The 11,183-nt window shown below is 60.4% G+C and overlaps 2 protein-coding genes across 2 annotated transcripts in view; both read left to right on the top strand.

The window, feature by feature from the left end:
- MARK2 (microtubule affinity regulating kinase 2) overlaps positions 1 to 11,183 on the top strand; it is a 90,358-nt gene that overhangs the window by 29,248 nt on the left and 49,927 nt on the right. The gene's annotated exons all lie outside the window — the stretch shown is intronic.
- On the top strand, positions 157 to 11,127 carry NXF1 (nuclear RNA export factor 1). Its single transcript, XM_061443173.1, has 21 exons — positions 157 to 286; positions 1,110 to 1,305; positions 1,401 to 1,530; positions 2,320 to 2,403; positions 2,486 to 2,590; positions 2,696 to 2,776; positions 2,870 to 2,939; positions 3,332 to 3,420; positions 3,511 to 3,618; positions 4,721 to 4,830; positions 6,159 to 6,195; positions 6,324 to 6,392; positions 6,499 to 6,554; positions 6,642 to 6,749; positions 6,826 to 6,884; positions 7,096 to 7,211; positions 7,291 to 7,333; positions 7,425 to 7,497; positions 10,220 to 10,402; positions 10,834 to 10,894; positions 11,002 to 11,127. Exons 1-21 carry the CDS (start codon positions 256 to 258, stop codon positions 11,038 to 11,040), a joined length of 1,848 nt encoding a protein of 615 aa, XP_061299157.1. The 5' UTR covers positions 157 to 255; the 3' UTR covers positions 11,041 to 11,127.

Below are 11,183 nucleotides of genomic sequence, written 5' to 3'. Positions count from 1 at the left end.
CCCATTAAACCCCCTGGACCCCCTCTGGGGGGTGTTGCAGTCTCCATTAAAGCTGTGGGACCCCATGGAACTGATGGGGTCCCCCTCCCGAGTTTCCGTGTTCTTCCGTGAGCGGGATTCGAACCTATGACGTCAGAATGGTTTGGGGGAGAGGGTGGTGACTGCGCACGCGTGTAGGGAGGCCGAGAGCTTCGGGCGGAAGTGACGAAGCGGGGGCGTGGCCCGGCGGTGAGGCCGCGGCTGCCGGTGGCGGCGATGGCGGAGGAGGCCAAGGGGGGGTTCAGCGGTGAGCGGCGGGAAGGGAACGGGAACGGGAACGGGAACGGGAACGGGAACGAAGGGGAAGGGGAAAGACGCCGGTGGGGGAGCGGGAGTGGGAGCGGGGCTCTGCAGGCCGCGGGGCTTGGAGGCGGCGCTGGGCCCGGGCTGTGGGCCTGGAACGGGCCGGGAGGGGAATGGGGCCATGGGGGTAAGGGAGAGCGGATAGGGTCAGAGGGGGGAGACGGGCGTCAGGGGGACATAAAGGGGGTGAGGGAACGGAGGTCGGGGATAGGGCCTGGAGAGAGGGGATGGGGGTCGGGGGGAGGAGGTTGGGGTCAGGAAGGGGGAATGGGGTCAGAGCGGGGAGACGGGAGTCAGGGGGACATAAAGGGGGTGAGGGGACGGAGGTCGGGGATGGGTCCTGGAGAGAGGAGATGGGGGTCGGGGAGAGGAGGTTGGGGTCAGGAAGGGGGAATGGGGTCAGAGGGGGGAGATGGGCGTCAGGTAAAGGGGGTCTGGGTAAAGGGATAGGGGTTGTGGGGAGGGGAACGGGGCTGGAGGGAGGAGATGGGGAGAGGGGAGTGGGGATCAGGGAGCTGATGGGGAGAGGGGGGCTGGAGAGAGGATAAGTCGCTTGGAGTGGTCCAGGGGAAGTGATGGGAGTTGGAGGAAGGAGATGGGGGTCCGGGGTAATGGGAGTCACGGAGGGGAGATGGGGACGGTTCACAGAGGGGATGGGGGTCAGGGACAGGGGATGGGGGTCAGAAGATGGGGCCCTGCAGAGGGGTCCTGGGGGTCCAAGGCTCAGGGCTTCCCCCCCCGAGCGTGGCTCCCGGTGCCCCCGGCAGAGCACGATGACCGGGTGGGCGGGCGCGTGTTCTCGGGCCGGCGGAAGAAGGGCCGGGGCCCGTTCCGGGGCAAGATGTACAGCGAGGTGACCCCGCGGGCACGGAGCCGCGGCGGCCCCGGCGGGCGCCCGCGCCCCGACGACGACGACGGCGACGTCCCCATGAGCGACGCGCACGACGGCCCCCGCGCCCGATAGTGAGTGCTGAGGGATCCCCCCTTGCTTCCCCGGCGAACCGGGGTAACGGGCTTTGCCACGGGTGCCTTGGCTCCACTCTTCCCTGCGTTCCCAGCTTGCCCTATGGGCCCCGGCCCAACCGCACGGCCAACATCCACATCACGGTCCGGAGGGATCTGCCCGCGCCGGAGCGGAGCAGCGGATCCAGCCGGGAAGGGGGGCGCAGGAACTGGTTCAAAATCACGGTGAGTGGGGATGAGGATGGGGGCACCTGGTTTTCCATGGCACAGGAATGGGATGGGGATGGGGCACCTGGTTTTCCATGGCACAGGAATGTGATGAGATCGGGGGCACCCGGTTTTCCATGGCACAGGAATGGGATGGGGGCACCTGGTTTTCCATGACACAGGAATGTGATGAGATCGGTGGCACCCGGTTTTCCATGGCACAGGAATGCGATGGGGATGGGGGCACCTGGTTTTCCATGGCACAGGAATGGGATGGAGACTGGAATGCTGTTGTAGAAGGGCAAGGGAGCAAATGGTTTTTCCAAAGGCTTGGGGTGAAGGAAAGCAGTCTCGTGTTCCACTAGCAGAGCTTTAGGTGGGATATCGAGAAGAATTTCTACTGGAAATAGGCTGCCAAGGGAAAGGGTTGGGATGTCATCACAGGAGGGATCTGAAAAGTATATAAATTCCTGGAATAGGGACTTAACCCACAGAAAAGGGGAATGACACCTGGAAAACAGGTTAAATCCATTGGGAATCGCAGCTGAACCAGCTATGGGAGACGTTGCCAGTTGAGGCCCAAAAGAATTCCAGGTATTCCTGGAATAAGGATGAGTTATATAACGCAGACATGGTGTGTGTCATGGAATAACCCAGTGGAGAGCACCCTTTCCCTTCGGGACAGTGCTGAAACAATCCGGATCATCCCTCCCGCTCGTTGCCAACTGGAATAGCGCGGTTTAGCCCAGTCTTTCCCAGTTTCTCATGGTCTTTCCTTGCCTGCCACTGGGTTCGTGCCTTTTCCAGATCCCCTATGGCAAGAAGTACGACAAGTCCTGGCTGCTGAGCTCCATCCAGAACCTCTGCAGCGTTCCCTTCACCCCCGTCGAGGTGAGGGGGCCGGGGGGGAGCCCTTCCTTCCCGTTTTGGGGGGATTAGGATGATTTGGAAGCTGAATCCCAACCTTTCCCAGTTCCACTACGACCACAACCGGGCTCAGTTCTACGTGGAGGACGCCACCACCGCCAGCGCCCTCAAGCAGGTCTCCCGCAAGATCACGGACAGGGATAACTACAAGGTGAGAGGCTCCTCCGCGGCTCTGCTTCCCGTGGGAATGCTCCCGGGGCACGGAGCCTGCTCCTTCCCTCAGCAGGGGCCCGGTCGCAGCTCTCCACTGTTGCAGGTGGTGATCGTGATCAACGCCTCGGCACCGCCTCAGTCCCTGCAGAACGAGCTGAAGCCGGAGGAGGTCGAGCAGCTGAAGGTGAGGATGTGGGGAGGGGAAGAGGAAGGGGAAGGGGAAGCACCTGCCTGGTCCTTCCTCTTCACCCTCTTCCTCCCGCTCGCACTGCCCCAGCTGTGCATGAGCAAGAGATACGATGGCTCCCAGCGAGCTCTGGACCTCAAGAGCCTCCGCGGGGACCCAGGTGAGAGGCACCAGTTACCCTGGGGACACCAGGGGCTGGGGCTGTGGGGAGCTGGCTCCCACCCCTCAATTTCTCCCTTTAACCCCTTCAGTTTCCCCCCTAAACCTCTTCACACCCCAGTTTCCCTCCTGATCCCCCCAATTTCTGCCCTCAACTCCAACTTCCCCCCATAAAACCCCCAGTTTCTTCTCTGACCCCCTTAATTTCTTTCTTCACCTTCTGATTTCTCCCTTTACTCCCCTAAATTCCCCCCTCACACTGCACAATTTGCTCTCTGATCCCCTCAATTTCCCCCCACGATTTCCCAATTTCCCCCTCTAAAACCCCCAATTTCCACTCGTATCCCCCCCAACTCCCCCCCTGATCCCCTCATTCCCGTCCCCCCCCCCCAGACCTGGTGGCGCAGAGCATCGACGTGGTGCTGAACCAGCGCAGCTGCATGCTGGTGGTGCTGCGCATCATCGAGGACAACATCCCTGAGGTGAGCCCCTCCTCGGGGAGCCCCCAATCCATTTCCCCCACACACAGTTCCCATTCCCACCCCCCCACATCCCTGTTTGCCCCCCTGCAGCTGCAGTCCCTAAACCTGAGCAGTAACAAGCTCTATCGCCTCGATGACCTTTCCGAGCTGGCGCAGAAAGCGGCCGGGCTCAAGATCCTTGACCTCTCTCGCAACGAGGTGGGTGCCCCCCCTCTTTATGTGTGCCCATCCCCCCCTTTATGTGGGGCCCTTCTTTGTGTGCCCCCCTTTTATGTGTCTTTTCCTTTATGTGCCCCCCATGTCCCAAGTGCCCCCGCTCGTCTGTGTGCCCCCCATCTTTATGTGTGCCCCCATCTCCTCTGTGCCCTGCCTTTTATGTACCCCCATGTCCTGTGTGCCCCCATCTCCTAAGTGCCCCACCTCATCTGTGTGCCCCCATCTTTATGTGTGCCCCCATCTCCTCTGTGCCCTGCCTTTTATGTACCCCCATGTCCTGTGTGCCCCCATCTCCTAAGTGCCCCACCTCGTCTGTGTGCCCCCATCTTTATGTGTGCCCCCATCTCCTGTGTGCCCTGCCTTTTATGTACCCCCATGTCCTGTGTGCCCCCATCTCCTAAGTGCCCCACCTCGTCTGTGTGCCCCCATCTTTATGTGTGCCCCCATCTCCTGTGTGCCCTGCCTTTTATGTACCCCCATGTCCTGTGTGCCCCCATCTCCTAAGTGCCCCACCTCGTCTGTGTGCCCCCATCTTTATGTGTGCCCCCATCTCCTGTGTGCCCTGCCTTTTATGTGCCCCCCTGTCCTGTGTGCCCCCATCTCCTAAGTGCCCTTCCTTGTCTGTGTGCCCCCCATCTTTATGCGTGCTCCCCTTTTTCTGTGCCCGTTTTCCATGTGCTCCCATGCTGTGTGGTTCTTCCTTCATGCTTGCCCCCATGTCCTGTGTGCTCCCCTTCTTTACATGTGCATCTCTCTTCTGTGTTCCCCCAATGTTCTGTGTGACCCCCTCTTTATGTGCCTCCCCCTTGATGTACCTTCACCTCGTCTCTGCCCCCCTTCTGTGTGCCCCTCTCTTTGTGCCCCCTATCTCCTGTGCACCCCCCTCTTTATGTGTGCCCCCATGTTCTGTGTGCTCTCATCTTCTAAGTGCTCCGTCTCCTCTGTGTGCCCCCCTTCTTTATGTGTGCCCCCATCTTCTGAGTGACCCCTCTCCTGTTTGCCCCCTTTCTGTGTGCCCCTCCCTTTCTGTGCCCCCCATCCTCGTGCCCCCCTCACCCCATTCCTGCCCGCCCCATCCCCGCAGCTGAAATCCGAGCGGGAGCTGGACAAGGTGAAGGGGCTGAAGCTGGAGGAGCTGTGGCTGGATGGGAACCCCCTGTGCGACGCCTTCCGGGACCAGTCCTCCTACATCAGGTCAGTGCTAGGCCTGGGGCGGCCCCAGGGGCCCGTGGGCCGCCCCTGCTCCACGGGGGGCACCACGGCAGGACCAGGAGAGGCCGCTTCCACCACCCCCCCCCCCCAGTTCCACTCAGTGGTGCCTGGATCCCCCCAGTTCCCATCCCGAGGTTCCCCCGGAGCCCCCGGTCGTGGTGCGGAGCCGGGGCCGATGCGTTCCAGCTGCTCGGAGCCCTGCTCCCTCCTTCGTGCTTCCTCCTCATCCCCCTGCTTCCCTCCTCATCCTCCCCCTTGCTTCCCTCCTTCTGTCCCTGCTTCCCTCCTCATCCTCCTCCTCCTCCCTTGGGAACACACAGCCTCTTCTCCCCAGCACTCCCTGCCCGCTGCTCCTGCCCTCCTGCCGTGCAGACAGGGCTTTGGCCAGCGCTCCCCTCCACACCCCCACCCCCCCACACACACACCATTCCAGGGGGATTTTAAGGGGTGCAGGACCCGATGCGGGGCAAAATTCCCTCCTGCCCCATGGAGCTGCCTCCCCCCACGCCCGCGTTCCGCCCTCGACGATGGCTGGTTAGCCAGAGACGGGTAAGATTCCTCACGGGAGGAACAACCTAAGACAGGCACAGCCGTGCAGTGGCCGAACGCCGCCGCCTCCGCTGCGGTCGGCCTGGGCTGGGGATGCTCCTCCAGCGCCTGCAGCTCGCTCCGGGCAGGTCCCCCCGTGGCATTCCTGGGTTTGCCTGCGCCGGCTCCCAGCAACGGATTCGGGATCTCGGCTCCGGATGCGGCTCCAAACCAGAGCCGGGAGGGAGCAGCACTAAGGAGAAGAGGCTCTGCCCTGGGGGTCCCCATCCCTCTGCCCCTCCTCACTTTCGCTTCACTCCTTCATGGCTCAATGGGGGGGGGGGCTCCATCTCCCCCCCCCCTCCCTTTGCCCCCCCAGTCCCATTCCCCCCATCCCAAAGCAGCAGCTCCACAGCTGTAAACAGCTGGATCGTGCCAATGGTTGTGCCACGGCCGGTGGGAATCTCCCTCTTCCCCCATTTCCCTCCTCCGGGCACCTGCACCCAGGTGAGTATGAGCCAGGTAAGACCCGAGCTGGGTGCGGGGACCCTCAGAGACCCCCCCAAAGGGGCAGGGGCAGCCCTGGGGTGGGGGGGTGGGGATAGAACCAGCGTCCCCCCCGCGGATGATGGGGAGCAGCTTTGGGATGCCCCCAGTGCCATGGACCCATGGGGAGGGCAGGGAAAAGTTGGGGGGGGGGGGGGGGTGGTGTACAGGGAGGGGGTTGGGGTTTGCTGTGGGGGGGGATCCTGGGCACCAAAGTGACTCCGATCCCTCTGCAGCTCCGTCAGAGAGAGGTTCCCGAAGCTGCTGCGGCTGGTGAGTTGGGGGGGGGGGAGGGGGAAGAGGCTTGGGAAGGGGGTAAGGAAGGGACTGGGGGGGCAGGAAGGGGCTGGGGGGGCAGGAAGGGGATTCTCTTCCCCCAGCCCCATGTTTCCTCCCCCCAGGACGGGCACGAGCTGCCTCCTCCGATCGCCTTCGACGTGGAGGCACCGACGACGCTGCCACCGTGCAAGGTGGGGACATGTGGGGGGGGCACACGACCCTGGGGGTGTCTGTGTCCCCATCCTGGCCTTGGGGCTGTCACTTGGGTGTCACCATCTTTGTGTCCCCCCTTTCCAGGGCAGCTACTTTGGCTCCGATGACCTGAAGGTTTTGGTGCTGAGGTTCCTGCAGCAGTGAGTGGGGAGGTTGGGGGTTGGGGTGTCCCCCCCCCTCTATTCCCACTCCTCTTCATCCTCACGCTCATCCCACCCCATCCATAGGTATTATTCCATCTACGACTCCAGCGACAGGCAGGGGCTGCTGGATGCCTACCACGATGGCGCCTGCTGCTCCCTCAGCATCCCCTTTGGACCCCAAAACCCACCTAGGTACGGTCCCCTGGGATACCCCCCCCCTTGCCCCCCCGTGGCCTTGGGGTGGCTTCTACAAGTGCTTGTCTCACAGGAACAGCTTGAACGAGTACTTTAAGGACAGCAGGAACGTGAAGAAGCTGAAGGATCCCAGTAAGTCCAGCCCCATTGTGAGGAGGCTCCCCAAGGAGGGCTGTGGGCTCCGTGTGGGGCGAGGAGGAGAAAGAAGGGAGGAGGAGGAGAGAGGAGGAGAAGAGAGGGAGGAGAAAGGAGGAGGAGAGAGGATGAGGAAGGAGGAAGGAGAATGGAGAAGGAGGAGGAAGGAGAACGGAGGAGGAAGGTCTCGGCCTCCATCTCCCCCCAGCCATGCGCTTCAAGCTGCTCAAGCACACGCGGCTCAATGTGGTGGCTTTCCTGAACGAGCTGCCCAAGACCCAGCACGACATCAACTCCTTCATGGTGGACATCTGCGCGCAGACGGTGAGAGAGGGGAGGCCCCGTGGGGCCCTCACCCTCACCCCCTTCCCCAGAGCCCTCCTCACCGTCCCCTCCCTTCCAGAACACGCTGCTCTGCTTCGCTGTCCATGGGATCTTCAAGGAAGGTGAGTTCCAGCCCACACCCCACCCACCCCCCCCCAACTTGGGCTTCAGCACCAGCTCCCCCCCCCCTCACCTCCTCCTCCTCTTCCTCAGTGGATGGGAAATCCCGGGATTCAGTACGAGCCTTCACACGGATGTTCATCGCCGTGCCCGCCGGCAACACCGGGTAAGGGCCGGCGGCCACCTCCGCCTGCGTTTTGCTGTTGGAAGATGGGGTTGGGCCCTTGAGGGGGGGTTTAGGCCATCTCCAGGTTGGTTTTCACCTCTGGGAGATGAGTTTGAGTCACCTCGAGATGGTTTGGGCCGCTTCAAGGTGGTTTCGGCTCTTGAGAGATGGGTTTAAGGTCGTCTTGAGATGGTTTTGAGCGTTGAGAGAGGGGTTTGGGCCATTGGGAGGTGGGTTTAGCTGTTGGGAGATGTTTTTAGGCCATGTCTGGATGGTTTTGGCCATTAGGACATGGGGTTTGGCCAGCTTGAGATGGTTTTGGCCATTGGGGGATGGTTTTGGCCGCTTCAAGGTGGTTTAGGCTCTTGAGAGATGGGTTTAGGTCGTCTTGAGATGGTTTTGAGCGTTGAGAGAGGGGTTTGGGCCATTGGGAGGTGGGTTTAGCTGTTGGGAGATGTTTTTAGGCCATGTCTGGATGGTTTTGGCCGTTAGGACATGGGGTTTGGCCAGCTTGAGATGGTTTTGGCCATTGGGGGATGGTTTTGGCCGCTTCAAGGTGGTTTAGGCTCTTGAGAGATGGGTTTAGGCCATCTTGAGGTGATTTTGAGCGTTGAGAGAGGGGTTTGGGCCATTGGGAGGTGGGTTTAGGCTGTTGGGAGATGTTTTTAGGCCATGTCTGGATGGTTTTGGCCATTAGGACATGGGGTTTGGCCAGCTTGAGATGGTTTTGGCCATTGGGGGATGGCTTTTGCCTGTCTCCAGATGGTTTTGGCGGTTTGAAGATGCTCTTAGGTCATCTCAAGATGTGTTTGCTTGTTGGGAGATGGTTCTGGCCACTGGGAGATAGGTTTTGGCCATTGAGAGGTGTTTTAGGCCATCTCCAGACGGTTTTTGCCTCGGGGAGATGGGTTTAGGCCATCTCAGTGTGGTATTGGCCATTGGGGAATGGGTTTTGGCTGCTGGGAGATGCTTTTAGGCCATCTCCAGATGGTTTCGGCCAATTAGGACATGAGTTTTGGCCAACTTGAGATGGTTCTGGCCATTGGGAGATGGGGCTTGGCCACTGGAAGGTGGGGTTTGGCTGTTGGGAGATGCTTTTAGGCCATTTCCAGATGGTTTTGGCCACTGGGAGATGGTTTTAGAGCCCACTGGAAGATGGGGTTTGGCCATTGAGAGATGAGTTTTGGCCATTGAGAGATGGGGTTTGGCCATTGAGAGATGGGGTTTGGCCATTGGGAGATGGGTTTTGGCCATTGGGAGATGGGGTTTGGCCATTGAGAAGTGAGTTTTGGCCATTGGGAGATGGGGCTTGGCCATTGAGAGATGGGTTTTGACCACTGGGAGATGAGTTTTGGCCATTGGGAGATGGGGTTTGGCCATTGGGAGATGGGGATTGGCCATTGAGAGATGGGGTTTGGCCATTGAGAGATGCGTTTTGGCCATTGAGAGATGGGGTTTGGCCATTGGAAGATGGGTTTTGGCCATTGAGAGATGGGGTTTGACCATTGGAAGATGGGTTTTGGCCATTGAGAGATGGGGTTTGGCCATTGGGAGATGGGGATTGGCCATTGGGAGATGGGGTTTGGCCATTGGGAGATAGCGTTTGGCCATTGAGAGATGGGGTTTGGCCATTGGGAGATGGCGTTTGGCCATTGGGAGATGGGGTTTGGCCATTGGAAGATGGGGTTTGGCCATTGAGAGATGGGTTTTGACCACTGGGAGATGAGTTTTGGCCATTGGGAGATGGGGTTTGGCCATTGAGAGATGCGTTTTGACCATTGGGAGATGAGTTTTGGCTATTGGGAGATGGGGTTTGGCCATTGGGAGATGGGGATTGGCCATTGGGAGATGGGGTTTGGCCATTGAGAGATGGGGTTTGGCCATTGAGAGATGGGGTTTGGTCATTGGGAGACGGGGTTTGGCCATTGAGAGACGGGGTTTGGCCATTGAGAGGTGAGTTTTGGCCATTGGGAGATAGGGCTTGGCCATTGAGAGATGGGTTTTGACCATTGGGAGGTGAGTTTTAGCCATTGGGAGATGGGTTTTGGCCATTGGGAGATGGGGATTGGCCATTGAGAGATGGGGTTTGGCCACTGAGAGATGGGGTTTGGCCATTGAGAGATGGGGATTGGCCATTGAGAGATGGGGTTTGGCCATTGAGAGATGGGGTTTGGCCATTGAGAGATGAGTTTTGGCCATTGGGAGATGGTGTTTGGCCATTGGGAGATGGGGATTGGCCATTGAGAGATGGGGTTTGGCCATTGGGAGATGCGTTTTGGCCATTGGGAGGTGGGGTTTGGCCATTGGGAGATGGCGATTGGCCATTGGGAGATGGGGTTTGGCCATTGAGAGATGGGGTTTGGCCATTGAGAGATGGGGTTTGGCCATTGGAAGATGGGGTTTGGCCATTGGAAGATGGGGTTTGGCCATAGGGAGATGGGGTTTGGCCATTGAGAGATGGGGTTTGGCCATTGAGAGATGGGGTTTGGCCATTGAGAGATGGGTTTTGGCCATTGGAAGATGGGGTTTGGCCATAGGGAGATGGGGTTTGGCCATTGAGAGATGGGGTTTGGCCATTGAGAGATGCGTTTTGGCCATTGGGAGATGGATTTTGGCCATTGGGAGATGCTTTTTGACCACCTCAAGCTGCTTTTGCCCCCCTGGGCGCTGCTTTATGGCCCCTGCCCAACCCCGATCCCCATCCCCTGCGCTCTCCCCCCAGGCTGTGCATCGTGAACGACGAGCTCTTCGTGCGCAACGCCACGACGGAGGAGCTGCGCAAAGCGTTCCTGCTGCCCGCGCCCACCCCCTCCTCCAGCCCCGTGCCCACGCTGGCGGCCGAGCAGCAGGAGATGCTGGCGGCCTTCGCCATGCAGTCGGGCATGAACCTCGAGTGGTCCCAGAAGTGAGTCCGGGGGGGGTTAAATGGGGTTTAGGGAAGGTCAGATGGGGTCTGGGGGGGTTCAATGAGGGTGGGAGGGGTCAGATGGGGTCTGGGAGCAATGAGATGGGGTCTGGGGGGGGGGGTCAGATGGGGTCTGTGGGGGTTAAATGGGGTCTGGGGGGGGTTAAATGGGGTCTGGGGGCGGTCAGATGGGGTTTGGAAGGGTCTGGGGTGGGTCAGATGGGGTTTGGAAGGGTCTGGGGGGGATCACATGGGGTTTGGAAGGGTCGGGGGGGTCAGATGGGGTTTGGAAGGGTCTGGGGGGGTCAGGTGGGGTTTGGAAGGGTCTGGGGGGGTCAGGTGGGGTTTGGAAGGGTCAGAGGGCTCTGGGCAGGGACCCCTTTGCTCCATGGGGTGGTCTCCAATGTCTCCTCCATCCTCTCCCCTCCCAGGTGCCTGCAGGACAATGACTGGGACTATGGCCGTGCTGGGCAGGTCTTCACCCAGCTCAAGGTGCATGGGGGGGTCCGAGCCCCCTTTGACCCCCATCTGCCCCCCACTAAAGCCCCTCTGAACCCCCCATCCCAGACCCCCTCTGACCCCTCTGTTCTCTCTTGCAGCTGGAAGGGAAGATCCCGGAGGTGGCGTTCCTCAAGTGAGCGCCTCCCCTCCCCCCCCCCCCCCCTCCCCCCACCCGTTCCTAGCGTTTTATTCCTCTCGTTTTGTAAATAAACCGTTCCCGGCCCCGTTCCAACGCGGCGCGTTCTGGGGGCGCGGCGCCTTTAAGAGGGGGGGGAGTCGA

The sequence above is a fragment of the Pezoporus flaviventris genome, unplaced genomic scaffold, assembly GCF_033815535.1.
Source record: "Pezoporus flaviventris isolate CSIRO_AGI_PZ_B2104156 unplaced genomic scaffold, CSIRO_AGI_Pfla_v1 ptg000317l, whole genome shotgun sequence".
NCBI classification, from domain to species: domain Eukaryota; kingdom Metazoa; phylum Chordata; class Aves; order Psittaciformes; family Psittacidae; genus Pezoporus; species Pezoporus flaviventris.
The sequence above is the reverse complement of the archived record's forward strand: the minus strand, read 5'-3'. Positions and strand labels throughout refer to the sequence as shown.